This window comes from Cimex lectularius, unplaced genomic scaffold (assembly GCF_000648675.2).
Source record: "Cimex lectularius strain Harlan isolate CLEC.00 unplaced genomic scaffold, Clec_2.1 scaffold188, whole genome shotgun sequence".
Taxonomy (NCBI): domain Eukaryota; kingdom Metazoa; phylum Arthropoda; class Insecta; order Hemiptera; family Cimicidae; genus Cimex; species Cimex lectularius.
In genome coordinates, this window is record NW_019392882.1 from 411,703 (window position 1) to 435,116 (window position 23,414).

The window sequence follows — 23,414 nt, forward strand, 5'->3', positions numbered from 1 at the left end:
CCATGATTGAAAAATGTTGTAAATATTTAACATTATTTTTTATAGTTAGTTTGCCACATGACTAACCACCATTTCACCGAACTGATGTTACCGACTTCTTTAATTCGGGAATAGTTGCAATGTGGTATATTTTCTTCTTTCTGAATTTTCTCTCACACACATTTTGTTTTGAACATTTTTCAACCTTTTCTAAATAATTAATTTTTTTCGCTCTTTTCTTTTTATTATCCTGTTTAAATAGCAAAAGAGGTGTCGTGTCACATTTTGCAACGTTTTTTTGTAACTTTATTATAAGCAACAACTCTTTCTGTGAGATATCCTCTTATCGCGTGAATCAATCATGCTACTAAGAGTGCCACAAAGAACAAAAGTTTTTAGTGCGCTGACAAAAAAAAATTCCATATTATTCTAATTATTTATTTTATTAGAACAAGGACATCATGAGTATTATGATTCATCTAGTCACAGATTGATAAGTTAGCTTCTTAGACAGGCACAAAAAAAGAAATGAAATCTACGTTAATCTATTCTACGTTTCATAATAATAAAAGACTAATGAAGAAATGGAAGTGGATCAAAGAAGGATCTTGCTATTTTTTATAAGATGAGAAGAAGTTGGGTGGATTCAGTAGACGAAATGAAATCAACTTATTCAGTTTCCAGTAACGATTTGTTTATACTGCTGATCATAGGCAGCTTGGTTGCAGCAATATACAATTTATTTTAGCAGCAAAAATTAAACAAAAAAATTGAGCGAAGAGTCTGAAGTTTTGTAAGGGAATAATTAACCACTAAGATAAAAAATGTAATTAAGTGAAATCTAAAGTAAATATTTAATAATAATCATAATACAACATAAACAAGAAGAAGGAAAAATTGTACCACCGTAATAAAGAAAAACTGAGTGAAAAAATCATCACAAACCATCGCAACGTCGTGAAATTTAACTTACCTACCACTCCAGACATGCAATACATAAATATACGTCACTACCCCATACCGACATACAGTGGGCACCTCACTCCCCTAGAATATTCGGTATTCCTCAAGGCGGGGTCGAACCTACTCCATCCTTGCTAATAAATTAACTTTCTTACTAAATAAATTACTAACTAAATAATTCTCCAGGCCTCACACATTCACCTCACAGTACTCGATATTTCTCGGGACGGGGTTAAACACAACACAACCAAATAAGGATTTTAATGTAAAAGTCTCAAACGCAGATAAATAACCGTAATTGAAAGTAACCTACACTAGTCCTCTTTGATTGTGTTTAAATTTGGTCTTAGTCTGTGATTAGTTGTAAACAAACTTTATTTATTTACTTATTAAAAACCATTATATCTAGATTTAAAAAGAAGAGATGGTAAAAAAAGACAAAAAGTTTTATAGATGTTTAAATATTGACAAAGAATCTGTATGATATAAAATCTTTATAGTCCTGAGATACCGGGAGAGCGATCTGTCCCAACTGCCGTGCCCCAAGACCTAGCATATGCCCGACAATATGCCAAATTATTGCCTGCACGAGCTTTCTACGAGTGAAAGGGTGCTCGACCGTTTAATCTATCTTTGCGAACGGGCATCTATGACGTTGCTTTCCAGCCAAAAGTTTCCCAGGGGTTATACTTGATTGTCCTGTGGGTAGTCTTGTCAGTATGGCCTTTATAGCACTTTCTCAGTGGACCAGAGACCTACGTCTGTCTTAACTTACCACAGTTTGGCAGGGCGATTTCTATTTTTATGAGCGCCGCGGTTTTGCCATTATCCTTTTACTGTATTTGAAATTAATAGATAAGATCCCTGGGTTTTTTATGTAGAATTAGGCAACCATATTAATTAAATTTGAATTTGTATATTAAAATATGTATTATTTATTATTTAAATACATATTATATACTATATTTCTCTGCGGCTCTTAACATTTTACATTATATGAAAAACCAGGAAGGGATTTTCATTAACTTCATTGCTAATGTAATTGATTAGTCCGATTAACCCGTTTAAACAACGCATTACATAATGATTTTCAAATTAGGAAAGAATGCAAACCTATTCTTTTAATTCAATTTTTTTCAATATTTTTTCAAAATAAATTAATTGGCTAATAAGTTTGGACGAATCGAAATTGTTAACGTGATATTTTCTGACATAAAAACAACCCTTATTGGAAGACGAATATCAAACACAGGTCAGGCTTATCAACCTGTCGACCTTTGGAAAACCCGAAGAAGTAATCGATTTCCTAAAAAGGAAAGCGTCCGTTTTTCGGAGGTGGAAAATAGCCGGTGAAGGCGGTAATAAAATTGTAACTCTCGGATTATACTTTGCTTCGGGATTTACGATTAAACCCTTCTGATAAGGGGACGGACAATTTAATTTAAAGACTTTTCATAAGAACAAATTCCGTTTCGGTTTTGAACTCGTTTTCTTGTATATATAATTATTACTGGCCTACGGTAATATAAAATATAAGCTTAACCAAACTCAATAGAAAATCACATAGGATATTTAGCAGTGAACTGTATTGATCGTGGTTTTTTTGGTCTCAAGTCGTATGCGAACTAAACTACAATCGGAAGTGAATATATATATTAATTACATGTCTGATGTATTACACGTATTACATGTGAATATATATGTATTAATTACAATTAAGAGCGAGAGAAAGGAAGAGACTGTCACTAAGCAGCAGAGTGGGAATAGAGTTATTTGGAAAAGTAAAGCACATTTCACTAAATACCATTGGCCCGAACGTACCGCCCACCAAAATTATAATAATTTTCTGCCACATATGTTATTTACACATAAGCAGATGAGGCATATAAATATTAGTTTCGTTTTAAGCAATGCGGACTACTGCCACATGATGAATCTTGCAAGTCTACTTTGGTGTGAACAACGTTTTTAGTTCATTATATTTCGTGGTCCGATTGACCAAATAACTTCTTTCAAATAATTAATCTTTATGTAAGGTTTTTAGTTGAGATGAAAAAAAGTTAATGGCACGAGAGGGATTCGAACCCACGACCTTCGGCTAGATACGCCGCTGCTCTACTACCTGAGCTATCGGGACCTCGATCCACTTGGACATCAACTCCCCATTTCAACCCCACCTTATGAGTTTTCCCTCCTTTTGTCGTGTAATCGGTTTGGATTCTCGACGACAATTGAAATGGCGACGAAGAGCTTTAGTGAAGTGTACTTCATTTTAATTAATTAAATTCACTAATTTCGTGTCCGCTTGACCAATTAATACTTTACAATTAATTATGGTTTTTAATTAAGGTTAATTGGTCAAGCGGACCACGAAATTAGTGAATTTAATTGATTAAAATGAAGTACACTTCACTAAAGCTCTCCGTCGCCATTTCAATTGTCGTCGAGAATCCAAACCGATTACACGACATTTGAAAAATGGCAAAAGGAGGGAAAACTCATAAGGTGGGGTTGAGATGGGGAATTGATGTCCGAGTGGATGGAGGTCACGATAGCTCAGGTGGTAGATCAGCGGCGTATCTAGCCGAAGGTCGTGGGTTCGAATCCCTCTCGTGCCATTAACTTTTTTTCATCTCAACTAAAAACCTTAATTAATTTTAAAGTATTAATTGGTCAAGCGGACCACGAAATTAGTGAATTTATGTAAGGTATTGATTGAAATGAAAGTCAGTACTACGAGCGGGATTCGAACCCACGACCTTCGGCTAAATACGCTGCTGCTCTACCACTTAAGCTATCGTGACTTCGATCCACTCGGACACCAACTCTCCATCTCAACCTACGACCTTTCGAATTTGCCCTCCTTTTTGCCATTTTTCAAATGTCGTGTAATCAGGATTCGATTCTCAGCGATAAATGAAATGCCACGGGTAGCTATTAGTGAAATTTACTTCGTTTTACTTATTGTATACATTATATTTCGTAGTCCAATTGACCAAACAACTTCTTTCAATTAATTAATCTTTATGTAAGGTATTGGTTGAACTGAATGGCAAAAAGGAGGGAAAATTCGAAAGGTAGGTTGAGCTGCAAAGTTGGTGTCCGAGTGGATCGAAGTCATGATAGCTCAGGTGGTAGCCGTGTGTTCAAATCGCGCTCGTGGCACTGACTTTCATTTCAACCAATACCTCACTTAAAGATTAATTAATTGGAAATACGTTTTTAGTATTACCTCTTGAAGAATGGAATAAATTCTTGGAATGTTTGGCAAAGAAACAAGTGTATATATANATATACAATAAAATATATACAATACTATAAAACCTTAAATAAATAATTTGGCTCATCTCTGATTTTTGGTAAATATAAAAATTTCATACTTGTTGGTGTGACGATGATGTGAATAAAATATCATCAACATTTTTTGAAAGTACAATGAAACAAGCCCTTCTTCCTTTGGCCTCATCCTTGAATGTCATTAAATATAAAAATTTCATTCTATTCACTTTTACAAATCAGTAATTATAGTTTCAATGTAATGATGAAATGGTTTAATTCTTCAAGAGCTCATTAAGGACATGTTGTTTTATTTTTAAACTGCCCATTCTATAATATTTTTTCATTTAAAAAAATTGCATATTTATTGCCTTTTTATCAATACGCATAGTCTTATAAGCAGGATGAAGGATGAAGGGTTTATATTATTCGAATGTTCGATGAAGGAAGTAAGTGCGTTTTGTCTAGCCTCATCCTTGATCGTCTTTCGCCTTTTAATAAAAAAGTGAACATTTTTCGTTTTTGAATCAGTAGTTATTATTCATAAGTAATATCACTGTACTTATGAAGGTGTATTATTCCTCAAAAGCTCGTGAAAAAACTGTGATTTATTAGTTGATTTATTTTGTATATAGTTTTTTTAATATAAATTTCATCCCATCTATGATGTTTGGTTAATATAAAAATTTCATATTTGTAGGCGTGATGATGATATGTGTAAAATGTTTTCAATATTTTTTGAAAGTACAATGAAATAAGCTGTTCTTTCGTTGAACACTATTTTGCTTCATCCTTGATCGCCTTTAAATATGAAAATTTCATTCAGTTGAACATGTAAATCCGAAATTATATCTTCAATGTATTGATCAAGTGGATTAATTCTTCAAAAGCTCATTTAAGAACTCCTTGTTTTTTGTGTTTTTTTATACTGTCCGAAATATAACAGTTTTTCATAAAAAAGAAAAAAAATGATTGAAAAGAAGGGTTTTTCTTTTTTCATGGCTTCGCTCATGACCTTCTTTCAAAATAAAATTAATGTAATAAAATTGCAATAATAAATTTGTACCGTATCAGGTTCAAATATTTGTTTAAATTATATTTTATAATGGAAAAGGGTAAATTCGACTGGTAAGGGGAAATTAGCGCGATGATGAATCTATTCTGAATTAGGATGTGAATCGGTTCGTTTGTCTCTGACCTTTGTAATTGGCGAAAAATTACTAAATACCCATTAGCTTGATAACGTGGTAATGGCATAATTATAGATGAACTGGTTTGTATTGTTTCTAACCAATTTCTGACACGTCCAAGCCCGGTGTTGATGTGTCCCAACAAAACAGCCCGTTGGGGCTGTTAACAGAAAATTATCGCATCCCATTGTCCGACGGCGCTAACAATGTGAAAATTAGGCTTATGAAGTCGGCGAATTGTGTCAGATAAATGGAAAACGTCCCAAAATGGAAAAATCGGTGGCCGAAATGAGAGGAACGAGGCTCATTTTCATTTGTCTCGCGGCTGGTTGAAAATCGACATGTATTTATTTAATGTGACAAGGAGCAAGTGGACCGAGTGATGCGGAGTGTAGGAGCCTAATACGATTTACCGCCGTGGTGTGGATCAAGGTTTGTCGAAGCCAAACACGACGGATGGAGTCAAGACACGTATGAGTCGCCCCGGGGCACCGCTTCTCCGAGGTATTTAGATCTCCCTCCCTCAGCATATCTGGAGCTACGTGTTCAAGAAATTGTTTCTGTAGGCTGAAGAGCATAGCGGCATCCTGTGAACCGGGACTACCTTCAGGCGGAACACTATTCAAGATGAATTTTTGGAATTTTATACAATCTATTCATTACAAATATGACCTGCTTCTTTTGTACGAAAAATTTACAAAAGAGACTACAATAGCAAAAAAACCTTTCGGAGAAATGTAGTACATAACAAATTAAAATTATTAACCCGTATTTTAGTAACCGATATAACAACAAAAGCAATGGTTGAACATTTCACAAAACCAGATTATTTTAATTCAAGAATCCAGATCATGCAATTATTTTAAAATATTATTACCATTATTTTTTATCCTTCATTAATCATTTCATCATTAATTTAATAATAAGTAACACTAAATCTTTCATAAATTGCACAGCATGCCAGCTTTGGTAAAAACTATATCTTTAAAAAGCATCTAAAAAAACATTATAGTTTACCAGTATTATTAGAGCAAAAAACCTCATATTGTGTAATGTGTGGTGTTTAGTGACCGTTAGTCAATGATTATTCGGAGATCGTGAGATGCGGTCTGGTGTGACGTAATTTTCGGAAAACATTTCCTTTATCGTGCCAACGTTTCGATCTTTATTGAGATCATCTTCAGGGCCTGGAATTTATAAATATTGTTTAAATTTTACAAATACATGTAGGATGTGAAAAAATGATTTTATACAATAATAGAAATTTTAGATTAAAAAAACTAATTTGTACAATGCTAGAAAATTTTTAGATTCAATCGAAGTATTTTTACTCACTCAAAGTGTTTGTTTTCCGTGTAGATGTGTCATTCATGTGTCATGTTGAGAGTGCCAGTGAGATATTGATGTTTTATGTTTATATACGTTGGATTTTGATGGGGTAGGGAGGGAAGTCGGGAATAGAAAGACATTTTTATATAAGAGCCGACAATAGGAAAAAAATGGGGAATGATTCGGCCTGATTGTCTTTTCAGGATTATATAGACGACAGATAATTAGGGAAAGGAAAGCCAAATTTGGCCCCCTAATGTCACATCTACACGGAAAACAAACACTGAGTGAGTATAAATACTTCGATTTAATCTAAAATTTTCTAGCATTGTATAAATTTATTTTTTTAATCTAAAATTTTCCAGCATTGTATAAATTTATTTTCTTTGAATCTAAAATTTCTAGCAGTGTATAGATTCATTTTTTCACATCCGACACGTATTTGTAAAATGTAAACAATGTTTATAAATCTCAGGCCCTGAAGATGATCTCAATAAAGATCGAAACGTTGGCATGATAAAGAAAATGTTTTTCTAATACCTACGTCCCACCAGACCGCATCTCACGATCTCCGAATAGGAAATTTAATATCTACATTTCTTCTAAACTAGATTTTATTTATAGAGAGTTGACTAAAATTTGAAGCATATTCAAAATCTTTTGAATACATATTCCTTAACAATTTACTTTCAGGTTTTCAATAATAATAATTAAAAGAAAATAGCTAGAATATTAGATTGGCAAACCAATTATTTTGAAATCAGATATAGAGTTGCCCTAGATGTGTCGTCTGTCAGGCAGATTCGTCATTCCGCCACCTAAACACCTAAAATAGGGATTAGGATAACTGAATTGGTCAAAAACAACCGAACTATTAACCAAGGTTTGCCAAATAATCTTGAAAAACTGGGTTACCAAATGAATATACAAAAAACACAACAAAATGTTTTCTTGGTTTAACCTTAATATCATTACCTAACATTGCAGCTTCTATTTAATATAGAAATGCTCGGAGAAGGTAAATTAATTTGAATAACGGAGTCAGCAGTCCATCGGGATGATGATTAATCCTCAAAAAATACTTTTTATATTTGCTTACCTGTCAGTTTCACTCATTTTGATTCTATCTATCCGTTTATATATGTATCTCTCTCAATCTATCAATCTTTGTCAATCTTTCTCGTCCATTCTCTCTATCCCGCTGTAATTATTTCTTTCACTATTTCATTTTTCACTTCTTCTCTCTCTTTTTGTTTTTCCTCCCAATATCTAACTCAGTCACTCTCTCTCTCTCTCTCTCACACACTCTCTCACTCTCTTTCTCTTTCTCTCTCTCTCTCACACACACACACACACACACTCACCACTCACTCGCCCTCCCTCTCTCTCTCTCTCTCCCTCCCTCCCTCCCTCCCTCTTCCTCTCACACTCTCTCTCCCTCCCTCATCTCTTTATTCACGAGTATTTAAAAGTTTATACTAAAATCGTAGAACGCAATTAACTCAAATAATTTTTTGAATAAATAGCATGCAGCATATTTATTAAGAATGGGTTTATTTATTTTTAATTAAATTTAAATATTCAAGTACGCGTTGAGTACCTTTTAGAAAACGAACAAACATCATATGCTAAAATGAGTCATCTAATATGGTAGGCATTATCCAACATAATACAACAGTATTTCCTTAAAGAAAAAAAAGTTATTCTCGCAACATGCCTCTGGAGTTAAAAAACTAATTTCGTATAAACGTATCTCATTCTATTAACTTATGGAGTAGATATTATGTGAGTTAAAAAGGTTCGAAAAATGTCTAGAACGGCGGTGAAAAGATGAGAGTATTTTATTGCTCTTTTGGGATTATAGATATATTTTTTATTTAATTTTCTTGTTATTCCTATGAGACATTTATGCTTTTATTTTCATACAATATCCTCGACTCGAAATGGTAAAAAATATTGTATGTTAATATTTTGACCTCAACACATCGAAGTAATTATTTTATTGATATGAAAGCTACATGTTCTTAAATCGATAATATTGCTAGTGCTTTTAAAGGTTGTTTTATTATTTTTTTATCTTATTTTATATTATATTTCATAGATGGTGCAATGGTTTTTTTCTTAATACTGTGCCAGCGCTGCAACCAGAGGACCCATGCCATGAGAAGCCAGCCAGTGGCACTCATTTTAACGGATTAAGGGGCAAGGAGGTCTCGGGGCCATCGTCGTTTTAGGCGACGTGTTGGATTCTCGGGATGGGAAAATGTGGAGAGGGCTCTTGCGGTGGGGTTAGGATGGATCGATAAGTTGGTATGAAATTTTTGGAATCGGGAATGGATCAGTTCGTGGACAAAAGGAAAGTTGAGAACTTCGTTTAATAGTGAGGTCAGAGACGTAAAAAGGAGCTTTGACGATTTGTCTGAGGACTTTTGATTGGAAGGACTGGATACGCTGGATATTGGATGGTTTGGCGGAACCCCACAATTCCACACCGTATGTCCAACGTGGTCGCAGTAAAGTCTTGTATAAGGTCAGTTTAGTGCTGATGGTCAACCAGGATTTTGGTCCTAGTAGTCTGCGTAATTGTCCAAGTCTTCTGTTGAGTTGTCTTTTAAGTCTTGTGTGGGGATTCCAGTCAGTCTGCTATCAAGGAGTCCTAAGTATTTGACGTGAGTGGAAGTCGGTATCTCTTCATTGTTCATGTATCTTGGAGGGCAAGACTGCTAATGCAAGTTGTTTGCCACTAACATTTTTCCATTTAATGTTTCAATCAATATTTTTCAAAGAGATGAAACGATTAAATTATTATAACTATTTATTGATTTTTTAATTGGATGCATGTTTTTAATTGACATCTTTTGGTTTCAGGTAGCGTGGGTCCGGGTGGACACGCAGACAATCCTCTCCATACACCATTCGGTGATCACTCAGAATCCCCGGGTCTCACTTTCTTACAACGACCACAGATCCTGGTACCTGCATATAAGCAATGTACAAGACATTGACAGAGGATGGTATATGTGCCAGGTCAACACGGATCCAATGCGGAGCAAGCAGGGATATTTGCAAGTCGTTGGTAAGTGATTTCATCATATTAAATGTATTATGTCTAGATTATTTTTAACGGCTGTAATACTAATAATTAATTTTATTTTTGTATCATCGTCGAGCAGACATACGGAATATTTGAGATTGATGAAATAAAAGAACACTTAATAGTGTTTACATTAAGTGCATTTTAGGAGCCTGAAAGTAGTCGAGAAATGAATTGAGTCAATTGTGTACCCGAGATATTTGTGAAGAGGATCCCTGTTAGGCCTCGATAATGTATTTAATGTAAAAATATATTTTATGTTTTACTTTTAACAAACTGTATAATTTTGTCAAAAAGCTTATTGAGTGGAGACAATGGTAGGGCGGTCATTATTAGACTATTACAAAATGTAAGCAGTTTCAGAAAAACTTCTTAAACTTAAACTTCTTCAAAAAATATAAAAGTGAGTTCTCGGATAACTCAAATGTAACCTCCGGCAACGAAACCTCACCAATTAAAAAAATTTTAATGAAGCTGAGATGGTGATTGATGTAGTCCATCTGCGAGTAGATGAAAATGTTTTGAAATAATCTACACTAACTACATAACTGTGTATGTAAATTTTCATTAGTTTACCTTTCAACCGTACGGGTAACAGTATTATGCCATCTTCAGTGAAAAAAAGTTTCATGAAAAACAAGTATCAGACAGTGCAAAAAGTAAACGGTATTTTACAATAATCGATTTCTTGTTAGATTAACAACATAAATAAATTCTTAAAAAGGAACAATAATACATACAGGATTCTATAAGTTTTAATTATTAAATTATTAATTATTTTATTTAATTTTTAATCAAAGTTTCACGTTTTTTAACGTTTAATAATTGACCCTTTCTCTAAAAAAGTTTTTAAAAAATGTAAATTGCCGACGGACAGAAAAAATTTGTTTTAATTTTGTTTTAGATTTTTAATTAAAATTTCAATATCGTATTTCCTCCTCTTGCCTTAATAACATCTCAAAGACGCCTCAGCAAACTTTCTACCAGTCTGGTAATGTCTCTTTGCCGGAGGTTAGCCTATTCTTCACGAAGAATACTTTCAAGGTCTTGGAGAGTGTCAGGTGTATCAGTTAGACGTGTTCTTATTGGTCTTTTGAGGTTATCCCATAAATTTTCGATGGGGTTCAACTATTCAGACCATACTTATTTTTTCTTCTTCGAGCAGTGCTTTCAGAAATTTGGTCACCTCGAACTTCCTGGTGCTGATGAATCACTTGAACAAGTGTCACTGTCATGAAACACTTGTGTCGGTTCGCAAAATTCTCAAAGTCAAAAATCTATTACCCTAGGGCGTCCAGAACCATGCCTTCTATGGTAAGACACAGGTTCTCGAAAATGTCTAATTGTGTATCGACGCAGTGTTTCATAATGAATTCCGTTTGCAATAGGAGCATACTTGATGGAACGTCTATCAATAAGTTCCACACCACGCACAACATCCTCACCACTAAGTGGCATTTCTAAGTTTAAAAATTGAAATTAATAGAACAGAATTCAAATGAAACTGAATAAACATTTTAAATTCTGTAAAATGTAAACATTGAAAAATCCTTTATCCTTGTTTTGGATTATGGCTTAAGTGTGTTTACCTATAACTGATATTCCCAATTTAAAACCTAGCGTAAACTAGTTAAAGTGAAAGCAGAATTTTCTTTTATCGAGAAAAAGAAAAACTATGTATTTATATGGATAATTATGCAGACAATTTGTTACGCCCGGACTGTTCACCTCCCCGATTTTGGGACTCCCGGTGGGAAATTTTAGAAAAGTATATAATTTTCGACGTTAGGGGTCGGAAAAATTCCATGTTTTTTTGTAAGGGGTACCTCTAACGTGGTGGACGCCTAGATCGTGAATTGAGACGGCGGAGGCCGGAAAAACACGACGGTGGACGGGTGGCGGCGGACGCGTGGTGGCAGGCGGAAGCAGGCAAGGCGAGCGTGTGGACAGAGAGAAGAGAGAAAGGAACGAAAAAAGGAGGAAAATCGGAAGAGCAAGGGAGATCCTTCTCATTTTTTCCAGCGTCGGACACGGTCATTCTCCTCTGGGAACAGGACCTACCTCCGGGAAGGAGTTAGGAGGACAGGCGGCGATTCGAGACCTCCGGAGAAGTCCAACGTTTGAGAACAGTTAGTTGTTTTATTTTTTTTTGTGTATTTAAACCAAAGGAAGAGGTTTTTTTTTTTTTTTTTTGTGTTGTTAAGAGTTTTTTTTCTCTTTTTTTTTTGGAGAAGATACTCCAAGTATTGTGAATTTAATTTTGTTTGCGAGGCCTTCGCGAGGTAATTTATTATAAAAGCAAATTGTAATTAATAGAATTTTGTTGTTGTTGTCGTCATTATTATTATAATTTTTTTTAATTACTTATTTATTTACTTGTTTCGTTTCGATTTTGTATTCCGATCCCTGGCGAAGGCCGATCCACTGAATTTAAAGATTGAATAAGGTGAACAGTCTGGTATTAACAAGGCAGCTTGTAGCGCAGGGGTATCATCTTCGTTTTAAGACTAGAAGGTTCGCGGTTCGAGTGCGTTTGGGGGTCTATATTTTTTTTTTCTCTCCTTTTCTTTTCTTTTCCCCTTTGCTTTTTTTAGGGATTCACTATTTTCCCTGAATTAAATAGTGTGGCGCCCGACTATAGTATTTGTTCCCCGAGGATCCCTCCCCTTCTCCATTGAGCGTCAGTCAGCAAATTACTACCAAAGGTAACAAATTGGCGCCCGAACAGGGACCTGTTGTCAGAAGGGGAACTAAACTATTTTCAGAAAATTCATTGTGAAGAAAAAAATATTATCTCTACAAAACATGAAGATGGACGTAAATAGATTGAACCGAGACGAGTTGGAATACGAACTGTCTATCCGGGGGGCCTCTCCGGAGCACGCAGATGTAGATGAGTTGCGTAAAAGGGTACGAAGGCTGCTTAAGTTGGAAGCTGAAGGCAGACTGGCCTCACCCATACACCTTCCCTCGAATACGGGAGAAGAACTGAACATATGCTCGGGAAAAATTGAGACCCTTAGACCAAAAATCGAGGAGTTCCTAAAGGGCAATAGAGTGGACTTCAAGAAAATAGATGCCAAGTTACAGCACGTGACCAATCGTTTGTCACGGCTTTCTCCCGGATCTGATGAGGAGAAACAGACGAAGTCAAGGTTGTTGGAGGAGTGTTTGGAGTGGATGGAGGATGTTTCCTCTGCGGGTGGACCACCCCAGAAGGTAGTCGAGAAAGGAGATCTACTTGCAGGACAGTTGAAACATTCCGCTTCCACCTCGAGACCGGAGAATGAGGGTGCCGAAGGAGAATCGGAAGAAGAGGAATTCACACCTCAACGGATCCCGGAGGAACCTCGATCGGCCAGGGTCTTGTTCGAGACTCCGGTCGAGCCCCCAGTAGTACTTCGGAAGACGCAAATTCCTCCGAAAGATTGGAAAATTCATTTTTCTGGAGAGAACGATGAACTCAGTCTCCACGCATTTCTTGAAACAGTCGAAGAACTAATGCTCTCGAGGAACGTGAGTGAACGAGACCTCTTCGATTCGGCCTTCGATCTATTCCGGGGAAAAGCCTTGGTTTGGTACAGAGCTGTACGGAGAGAAGTCGGTACTTGGAAGGAACTAGTCGCCGAGTTACGAGCGGAGTACGAACCAGCAGACTACCATTTCCGATTGTGGGATGAAATTCGTCAGAGGACCCAAGGGCCAACGGAATCTATTGGTTTTTATGTGGCGGTAATGAAAAATTATTTCCATCGCCTCCCTCAGCTTCCCTCTCAGTCGGAAATGTTACAGGTTGTGCGAGGGAATCTTCAGCCCTATTACCTGGAACGATTGAGCCTCCAGAACATTGAAAGCTTGAATGAGTTAGTGACCGTAGGCAGGAAACTAGAAGAAACTAGGAGAAGGATCTCGGCCCAACGGCCACCCCCCTTGCCGAGAGATTCGTTGGAACCCGACCTGGCATACACGCCCCCCCGTCGAAGGCAAGAAGTCAACATCCAAGCTATTGAGGAACCTGTCTGCCCCCTCAATAACCCGCCGAAGCCGGAGTTCCGATGTTGGAACTGCGATGGCAACGGTCATGCGTTCAGGCGTTGCCCAGACCCCAAGAGACAGTTTTGCACCGGCTGCGGCCGTAAAGAGATGTTTAAGTCACAATGCCCAACCTGCCGTTCAGTCCCGGGAAACGGTCAGACGAGTCAAGCCTAAGGGGACGAGGCTTGGCTCCCAGACGTCAGTTCACAACTAAGATAGAATGGGAGGAGTGGTTAGCGGTGGTAAGAGAAGCTGCGAGTGGCCGACGGTTATGCTCCCTCCCCCACCTTTATGCTAAGGGCCGCGACCCTCGACCCTTTGTTAAAATAGACATATTAGGACTAATCGTTTCTGGTCTTTTGGATTCGGGAGCATCGCGGTCCGTGATGAGCAAAGTTTTCTGGGACCAAATTTCTACGTTAGGGCTGAAGATGTATACGGAACCCGGATTATGTTTGACAGTGGCCCATGGCGAAGCCTTGAATGTATCGGGTTGTACAATGGTGCCCGTGAAACTAGGAGCGCGAGTGAAATTAATCAACTTTTGCATCGTGCCAGGACTGACAACCCCAATCATCTTGGGAATGGATTTTTGGAACAAAATGAAGATTACCCCAGCATTCTCCGAGAGGGATGATGAGAGAGACACGGGAGACAACATAAATGCGATCGATAAGATGGAGACATGCTTAAAAGACGAGACTGATTTGACCGATGACCAACGGTACAGATTGAAGACTGTGCTGAAGCAGTGGAATTTAAAAGGCTCCCCCAGGATCGGGTGTACTTCGAAGGTCACTCACATAATCGACACAGGTGAACATCGACCTATTAAACAAAGATACTATCCCGTTTCTCCGCCCATTCAGAAGATCCTAGACAACGAGCTTGACGAGATGTTGAAGGAGGGGATTATTGAGCCATCGAAAAGTGCATGGTCTTCGCCAGTAGTTCTCGTCAAAAAACCCGACGGCACCCATAGATTCTGTGTCGATTACAGAAAGGTTAATTCGGTCACCAAAAGGGACGCTTACCCTCTGCCATATGTGACCCATATTCTGGACCGCCTTAGAGATGCAAAGTTCCTCTCTTCCATGGATATTAAAAGCGCCTACTGGCAAGTCCCTATGGAGGAGGGTAGTAAGGAAAAAACGGCATTCACCGTTCCAAATCGAGGCCTCTTCCATTTTAATCGAATGCCCTTTGGCCTACATAATTCCCCGGCCACTTGGCAGAGACTAATCGATGATGTGCTTGGCTCGGATCTGGAGCCGTTTGTGTTCGTATACTTGGATGACATAGTGATAGTATCGGTGGATTTTGAACAACACCTGAATATCCTGAACGAGGTTTTCAAGAGGTTAAGCGAGGCCCACCTAACAGTTAACTGGGAGAAATCCCGGTTTTGTCGGTCAGAACTAAAATTTCTGGGATACATAGTGAATCACAATGGCCTGCAAGTAGACCCCGAGAAGGTGGAGGTTATCCTGAACTATCCCAGCCCGCGCAGCGTGAGACAGGTGAGAAGATTTGTGGGCCTAGCCTCCTGGTATCGGCGTTTCGTGCCAAATTTTGCTACGATTGTTGCTCCACTTACGGCACTTCTAAAGAAAGGAAAGAAGTGGTCCTGGGGAAGAGAACAGGAAGAAGCCTTTGATGTTCTAAAGGAAAAACTAGTGTCGGCACCGATTTTGACATGTCCGGACCATACGAAGCCTTTTGTGATACAGACTGACGCCAGCCACACCGGACTAGGGGCGATCTTATCCCAGTACGTTGAGGAGGGAGAACACGTAATTGCTTATGCTAGTCGTAGCCTAACACCGGCTGAGAGGAAGTATAGCACAACAGAGCAAGAATGCTTGGCAGTTTTGTGGGCCATTGAAAAGTTTCTTCCTTATGTGGAAGGTGGTCACTTTCAGGTAGTGACAGACCATCAGTCCCTGAAGTGGCTGAATAACTTAAAAGATCCGCGAGGGCGTCTGGCCAGGTGGGCAATCAAATTACAACAGCACGATTTTGAAATTGTGCACCGCCCAGGCAAACTCCATGCTGCGGCTGATGCACTATCAAGACTCCATGACGTGTCAACTATAGGAGAAAAGCAGTTAGAACCTTGGTATACACGGATGATCCAGAAGGTTAACCAGAGCCCGGAGAGATATCCTGACTGGAAAGTAGAAGGGTCGCAGCTGTATAAGCGGATAAACAAGAAAAACAGATGGTTCGAAGAAGAGAATCCGTGGAGATATGTAGTGCCGCAATCTTCCCGGAAGGAAATCTTAAAGGAGTTTCATGACAGCCCCTTGTCAGGACACTTAGGGATCTTCAAAACGCTGGGGCGGTTGAAAGGGACTTACTATTGGCGGGGAATGGCATCCGATGTGTCGAAATACGTGGCTAGATGCGAAACTAGCCTATCCCAGAAACCCCTGCAACAGGCCCCCCCTGGCCTGATGGGTACACGCCGCGCGGTCAGTCGCCCGTGGCAGATGGTGTCGGTGGATATCATAGGGCCTCTCCCACCCAGTTCCTCACAGAAGAAGTACATAATCACCATCAACGATACCTTTACCAAGTACACGATCATGCACCCTCTTAGGACGGCCTCCGCTAAGAATGTCGCATCCGTAGTTGAGAATGAGGCGATCTTAACGTTTGGAGCCCCGGAAGTCGTTATATGTGACAACGGTGTCCAATTCCGGAGTAAGGAATTCCAACAGATGGCCAGAAGTTATGATATAAAAGTGTGGTACACTCCGAAATATCACCCTCAAGCGAACCCAGTGGAGAGGGTGAACCGCGTGATAAAAACAATGATATCCTCGTACCTAAAAGACAATCACCGGCACTGGGACGTTAATCTCAAACATTTCGAATTCGCCTTAAAAACGGCCGTCCATGAAGTTACCGGATATTCGCCTTCGTTCCTAAATTTTGGTCGAGAATTGAAAAGGAAAGGGAACGAAGTAGGACTAGCAGAATTACATTCAGGGACTAAGGACCATTCGGAATGGGTTGGGAGGCTGAAGAGTCTGAACCAGGTTTACCAAGATGTCCAACTCCGGTTGGACAAGGCCTACGAGAATAGCCGAAAGCGGTATAATCTGAGGAGGAGAGACATGGACCTGGCAATTGGAGACATCGTCTGGAGGAAGACGTTTGCTCTATCGGATGCAGCAAACTACAAAGCTGGGAAGCTGGCACCATTGTTCCAGAAGTGTCGGGTAAAACAAAAAAAAGGGCCTCTGGTGTACCAATTGGAGGATTTAACTGGCAAGGATATTGGTGATTGGCACATTAAAGATTTAAAACCCCATCCTTCGACCGACTGGGATACCCCCAGAGATACCTCCTTTCAATCCCCACGCAGTGATAGGATACCTAGGTCAGAGAGTTAAAAAAAAAAAATAAAAATGTAAAATATAAAGAAAAAAAAAATCTTTTTTTTTCTCGAGGAAAGAGGGGAATGTTACGCCCGGACTGTTCACCTCCCCGATTTTGGGACTCCCGGTGGGAAATTTTAGAAAAGTATATAATTTTCGACGTTAGGGGTCGGAAAAATTCCATGTTTTTTTGTAAGGGGTACCTCTAACGTGGTGGACGCCTAGATCGTGAATTGAGACGGCGGAGGCCGGAAAAACACGACGGTGGACGGGTGGCGGCGGACGCGTGGTGGCAGGCGGAAGCAGGCAAGGCGAGCGTGTGGACAGAGAGAAGAGAGAAAGGAACGAAAAAAGGAGGAAAATCGGAAGAGCAAGGGAGATCCTTCTCATTTTTTCCAGCGTCGGACACGGTCATTCTCCTCTGGGAACAGGACCTACCTCCGGGAAGGAGTTAGGAGGACAGGCGGCGATTCGAGACCTCCGGAGAAGTCCAACGTTTGAGAACAGTTAGTTGTTTTATTTTTTTTTGTGTATTTAAACCAAAGGAAGAGGTTTTTTTTTTTTTTTTTTTTGTGTTGTTAAGAGTTTTTTTTCTCTTTTTTTTTTGGAGAAGATACTCCAAGTATTGTGAATTTAATTTTGTTTGCGAGGCCTTCGCGAGGTAATTTATTATAAAAGCAAATGGTAATTAATAGAATTTTGTTTGTTGTTGTTGTTGTCGTCATTATTATTATAATTTTTTTTAATTACTTATTTATTTACTTGTTTCGTTTCGATTTTGTATTCCGATCCCTGGCGAAGGCCGATCCACTGAATTTAAAGATTGAATAAGGTGAACAGTCTGGTATTAACAAGGCAGCTTGTAGCGCAGGGGTATCATCTTCGTTTTAAGACTAGAAGGTTCGCGGTTCGAGTGCGTTTGGGGGTCTATATTTTTTTTTTCTCTCCTTTTCTTTTCTTTTCCCCTTTGCTTTTTTTAGGGATTCACTATTTTCCCTGACTTAAATAGTGTGGCGCCCGACTATAGTATTTGTTCCCCGAGGATCCCTCCCCTTCTCCATTGAGCGTCAGTCAGCAAATTACTACCAAAGGTAACAAATTGTCCAATAATAAATTAAGTAACCACCTTTTCTTATAAAGGCCTCACCCCCTTTAAATTTACTAAAGCGGGGCAAAGCCAAGTATCTCAATTCGAGTCTAATCGGAACCGTGTTTATCGCCAGATAAATAAGGCTGGGGTGGATTTTTATCAACTGGCTTTTCCAACCCTCACCGCCTCCAACGAACGGCCTGGAGGGAAGCCCCCCAGGAGGCATAAGTTCTACTTACAAGTCTCGTGTGACTTCACTTTAATGTACCCTTTCCTACACTAGTTTCCAGCTTTACCTCATCCATAATAATATTATGCTGAAAAAATGAGCCTGCGGTTTACAAACTGGCTCAAACGCATGGTAAAGGGGTGAAACAAAATCTATAAACTACGTTTATTATAGAGAATTCATTGCCCATTGAAAGTTTGTAGGGCTGAATATTGTACAGTAAGAAAGAGATAAAGAAGTAGAAGTAAAGAAGTACAGTAACAAAGTAAACAATAGATACAAAATAAGCAAATTATATATTAAAAAAAGGTTCTTTTTGTATGGAACAAACTGAATATTTACAATGTGCGAGAAGCTTCTTTTTCTTCAACAACAATAATCGTTTAACCAAGCAATATACAGAGATTAAATTTAAACAAATTCATATATATATATATATATATACATCTTAAAAAATAGATTTCTTACACACTCACTACGTACACGCGGAAAACAAACACTTTGAGTGAGTAGAAATACTTTGATTGAATATAAACAATATTTTTTTGCATTGTATAAATTCACTTTGTTCCACGTCATACATATATTTGTTAAATGTAAACAATGTTTGTAAATCCCAGGCATTGAAGATGATCTCAATAAAGATCGAAACGTTGGCACGATAAAGAAAATGTTTTTCTGAAACCTACGTCACACAAGACTGCATCTCACGATTTCCGAATAATCTACGAATAACGGTCACTAATCACCACACACACGCGCGCGCGCACACACACACACACACACACACACACACACGCACACACACTCNATATATATTAAATTTCTCTCACTATGGAACATATATTAAATTTAATATATCTTTCTGCCAGTGCATTCCTTTCGGGATTGAGACATCAGTTAGGTCACAGGCGGTGGGGTATCTTTCCCTTTTCGTCACTGCTGGCTCTACTAAAGATACTGAAATCTCTTTCATGTATAAATGGTTGTATATAAACAAAATTATTACTGTCTATAAACGATTACATTTTCAAAAAAAAGATTATCCCTTGCTCGTAAATTTTAGGTCAAGGAGAAAATCATGGTTCCGTCTCGCAAGACTTGTAAACACACAGAATAAAAATACGTTTTTTTTGTTCCAGTTCCACCCCGGATAGTGGAAAGGGACTCATCACCGGATCTGGTCGTAAGGGAAGCCGGCGATGTGACCCTGCAGTGCAGGGCGCAGGGTTATCCAGACCCTTATGTCATGTGGAGGCGGGAGGACGGAAAAGACATCAATTACAATGGCGACATGGGTAAGAAAGAGTCGTTTTTCTTTCCTTGATGTAGAACATTATTTATTTAACTATCGGTTTCATGCAAGAACGGTATTGCCAATGGTTGAGTCCAGATTTTTCATGTGTGTTAGTAAATAGCATCTGTAATTATATTCATGCTTTTGTCCACAAGTTGAAAAAAAAATTAAACATCTAATTGAACATTCTAAAAAAATCACCAAAAGATATTTTCATTTCGTTAAAACTTCACGTCCAAAATGGGTTAGATTGCCGGCCAGTTTATTAATAAAGTACAAAAGAGCAATTTTGGTTGCTGTTTTTAATTTTCCGAGTAACGCTGTTTTGAAAGTCTTGCCGAGAATGACTTTCAAACTGGGGACGGTGAATGGGGCAGTCATCAATCTCAGGTAATGACACCGGCCCAGCGACTTTAAAAAAACAATGTCAATCTCAAATAAGGATCCAGTCAGACGTCGTGGAGTCAAAATCTTCCAAGTAGTTTATTAACGCAGGTGGTAAATTGTCAACTGAACAAATTTGGAGTTGAAATGAATGTTGGAAAAGTTTACTCGAAAGAAGCAAGTTTAAAACCGAAATTTATTTAAAATCTTCGTACGCCGACGATGCGAGTCTAAAAAATTGCCATAATTTATAAGTCAAAATTGAATGTTTGGACAGCATATCTACAGCACATAAGGTTACTATTTTGTTTGATGCTAATGGCAATAATAAGATACAGGGTGTCAATTTACTTAGTGCCTCTTTGCAATATTTCAAAAAATCTCAACTTAGACAAGAAATATAAGCTTTTTAGCGTAAGCTCTACTTTCAGACATTACATTTGAATAGAATTACATTTATCAATTTCTTAAAAATATTTTTTAAAAACTATTTTACCGTTAGAAAAGTTTATACTACGTAAGTATTTGCTAATTTTTTTAAGTTGAGCAGTTTATTGGGGAAACCTGGAGATAAACAAGTACGCTGACATCCAAATATCTAACAATAAATACAGTTAGTTGACAAAGTAATCAATATCTTCGATTTTGTAAATAAATGGCAAAAACCGCGTAAAAATCGGTTCACTAAAAGTTAAATATCGCCAAAATAACACGTGAAAAAATTGCCATAATTTATAAGTCAAAATTGAATGTTTGGACAGCATATCTACAGCACATAAGGTTACTATTTTGTTTGCTGCTATTCAAACATAAAAGTTTATAAAATTGTGAAAAACGTGAAAAAAATGACAAATCGTTTGATGACAAAGGCCTTTGAGAAAATCCTCAAACTACTATGCGAAAGAAACTATAGGATAAAATTTCCTTACCAAATTGGATGCTCCTTAAGTATAATATAAACATTCAATAATTTTAGAATAGTGTAAGCCATTATTTCTTAAAAATCCGCTGGGGCTGCGGTATTTTAAAAAAAATATTTGGAAGTACTCACTACAAACTAATATTTAACTAGTATTCTAAGATACTTTAAAAAGTTTTTTCTATTTTTCGGTTGTTTTGATCTTTTATGGCCACTCATCACTGGAAGGGTTCCAGGTTCAATTCACGACAGTCCTCAAGTCGAATTCGGAACCCTTCCAGTGATAAGTCGCTGTTCAGAATGAAAACACCTTCAAAAATAGCCAACACTTTCTAATGTACTTTGGAAATACTAATTATATATTTATAGTTAAATTCTCCTAAATATTGTTCTGTCGAATCGATTGGGACCATTTTCGGGTCGTTACGACCAACTGGCTGCACACTAGGCCGGTTTATTCAATGTTATTACCCATAAAGCTCAATGAAAACACAATAAAACAGTAATATTAAGAGATGTTACAACTCTATTGATCATTGCTTTTGGCGAGTTACTTGAAAAATTAGGCATCAATAATGTGATCATTTTATGGACAGATTATGGTTTTATACCGCTATAGTTCATTAACTTTAAGAAACATAATCATGCAAAAAGCACCATGAACATAAAGATTTTCCGTTTGGAAAACTTTGGGTACTATTTTTATTACGCTTCAAATGTTTAAAATATAGAGTTTTTTAATTTTTATCACACTTTGAGCTCTGCAAACGTATTAACCGTTGGTGTCACTTTCAAAATAATTACATTCCATTTGTATGGAAAGTGATATCATACTTTTAATAATTTTTGAAAAAAATTGCCAATGATAAAAACCTGCTTTGCAGTTGTAAGGAATGTGATATTCTTATTTAATTCTAACATTTTTTTTTTATTTCATAGAAATAGTTCTTTTGCTGGTATCATTTTCTGCAGCAGCTATTGCTTATTACATAGTCCCAAACATATCAATTTTTTTTAAATTCATTTAACTTAGACAATTGATATTATATAGTTTTTCTTTTGTGAATAAGAGCTGTAGTAAAAAAACAAACATTGGACAAAGTCTTACTTCTGGACGATGATAGCTTCCGATTATTGCGGGCTGTCAACCTTCGCTATTTTCGTCTGCCAAACAGAATTCGAGCATTATCCTTCATCAGTTTGTCTACAGCAGCAATTTATTCCTTTCAAACCATGACTGTATAAAAAATAAGACTTGACAAAATAACTCACCACCGCTGATGGTTATAGTCCAAAACTGATGGACCAAATAACCGATCTACTGTGAAAAATGATCGCAAGACGAATTACCTAAAACTATTCTGGTTCCTCTATTATCTTCTTTGGGTGAAAAGCTTTTTAGTAAATTTTTAGTGCTAAATGTGAGAGACGTGACTGGTCAAATTACAGTGAAAAGAACGGCCAAAGATCATAAAATTGCAGGCAAATCTTACATTTCTGTCTCAAAATGAAACATCCAGTTTTCTATCTCACTGTTGATGTTCGATTATTTTTAATTGAAGCTTTAAAATCGTTCTGCCGATGGCATTTCGCTTTTTTTTTAAACTGAAACGATATATCGCTTTTCACCGAAATGCCGAAATGGAGGTATGTGAAAATAATTATACTGATTAGTAATGATTGATAAAATACAATTTTCACGTTTTACTGTTTTTCGACCAACTGTTTTCTCTAATTACAAACAGCATACTAATTTTGTAATTGGCTTACGCTAAAAGCAATATTTCCATACTGTAAAAACTTTTTTATGCTAATTGTCCTAATTAACAATTACAGTTTAAAAAGAATTCCCACAAGGAAATAAATATCTGGCTTATTTGAATGCGTGAGACGTGTTTTACTTATGGAGAAGAATTCAAAGTTAAAGTTCCGTTCAAGATTAGAGATGTGAAGACAGTTTAGCCTTAGCTCTACTCCCACTGCGAAGGTAAAACTCTAAATCCAACCCTTTTTTCTTCCGCTTCGCCTTTTTCTCATAGTGATTAAATTCCGGCTGAGGTGTAAAATACATGTTCGCCCCTGCCTGGTAAAGTTGCCCTGACGAAATTGAGGCGTGACTTGGTTGATGATGATTCCCCTCTAACACAATCTACAGCCCCTGAAGATTCAGACACTTATCCGATTTTTCATCTCCTCCTTTTCGGTTTTAATATGTACATTCAGGAGAGATTATTTATATTCGA

General features: G+C 37.5%; 1 protein-coding gene across 1 annotated transcript in view; it reads left to right on the top strand.

Moving 5' to 3' along the window:
- Positions 1-23,414, top strand: part of LOC106660793 (lachesin-like) — a 329,309-nt gene that overhangs the window by 250,767 nt on the left and 55,128 nt on the right. The window contains exons 4-5 of the mRNA XM_014383725.2: positions 9,606-9,813; positions 19,714-19,869. Of these exons, the coding sequence (XP_014239211.2) occupies positions 9,606-9,813; positions 19,714-19,869 (364 nt within the window). The remainder of the gene's footprint in view (positions 1-9,605; positions 9,814-19,713; positions 19,870-23,414) is intronic.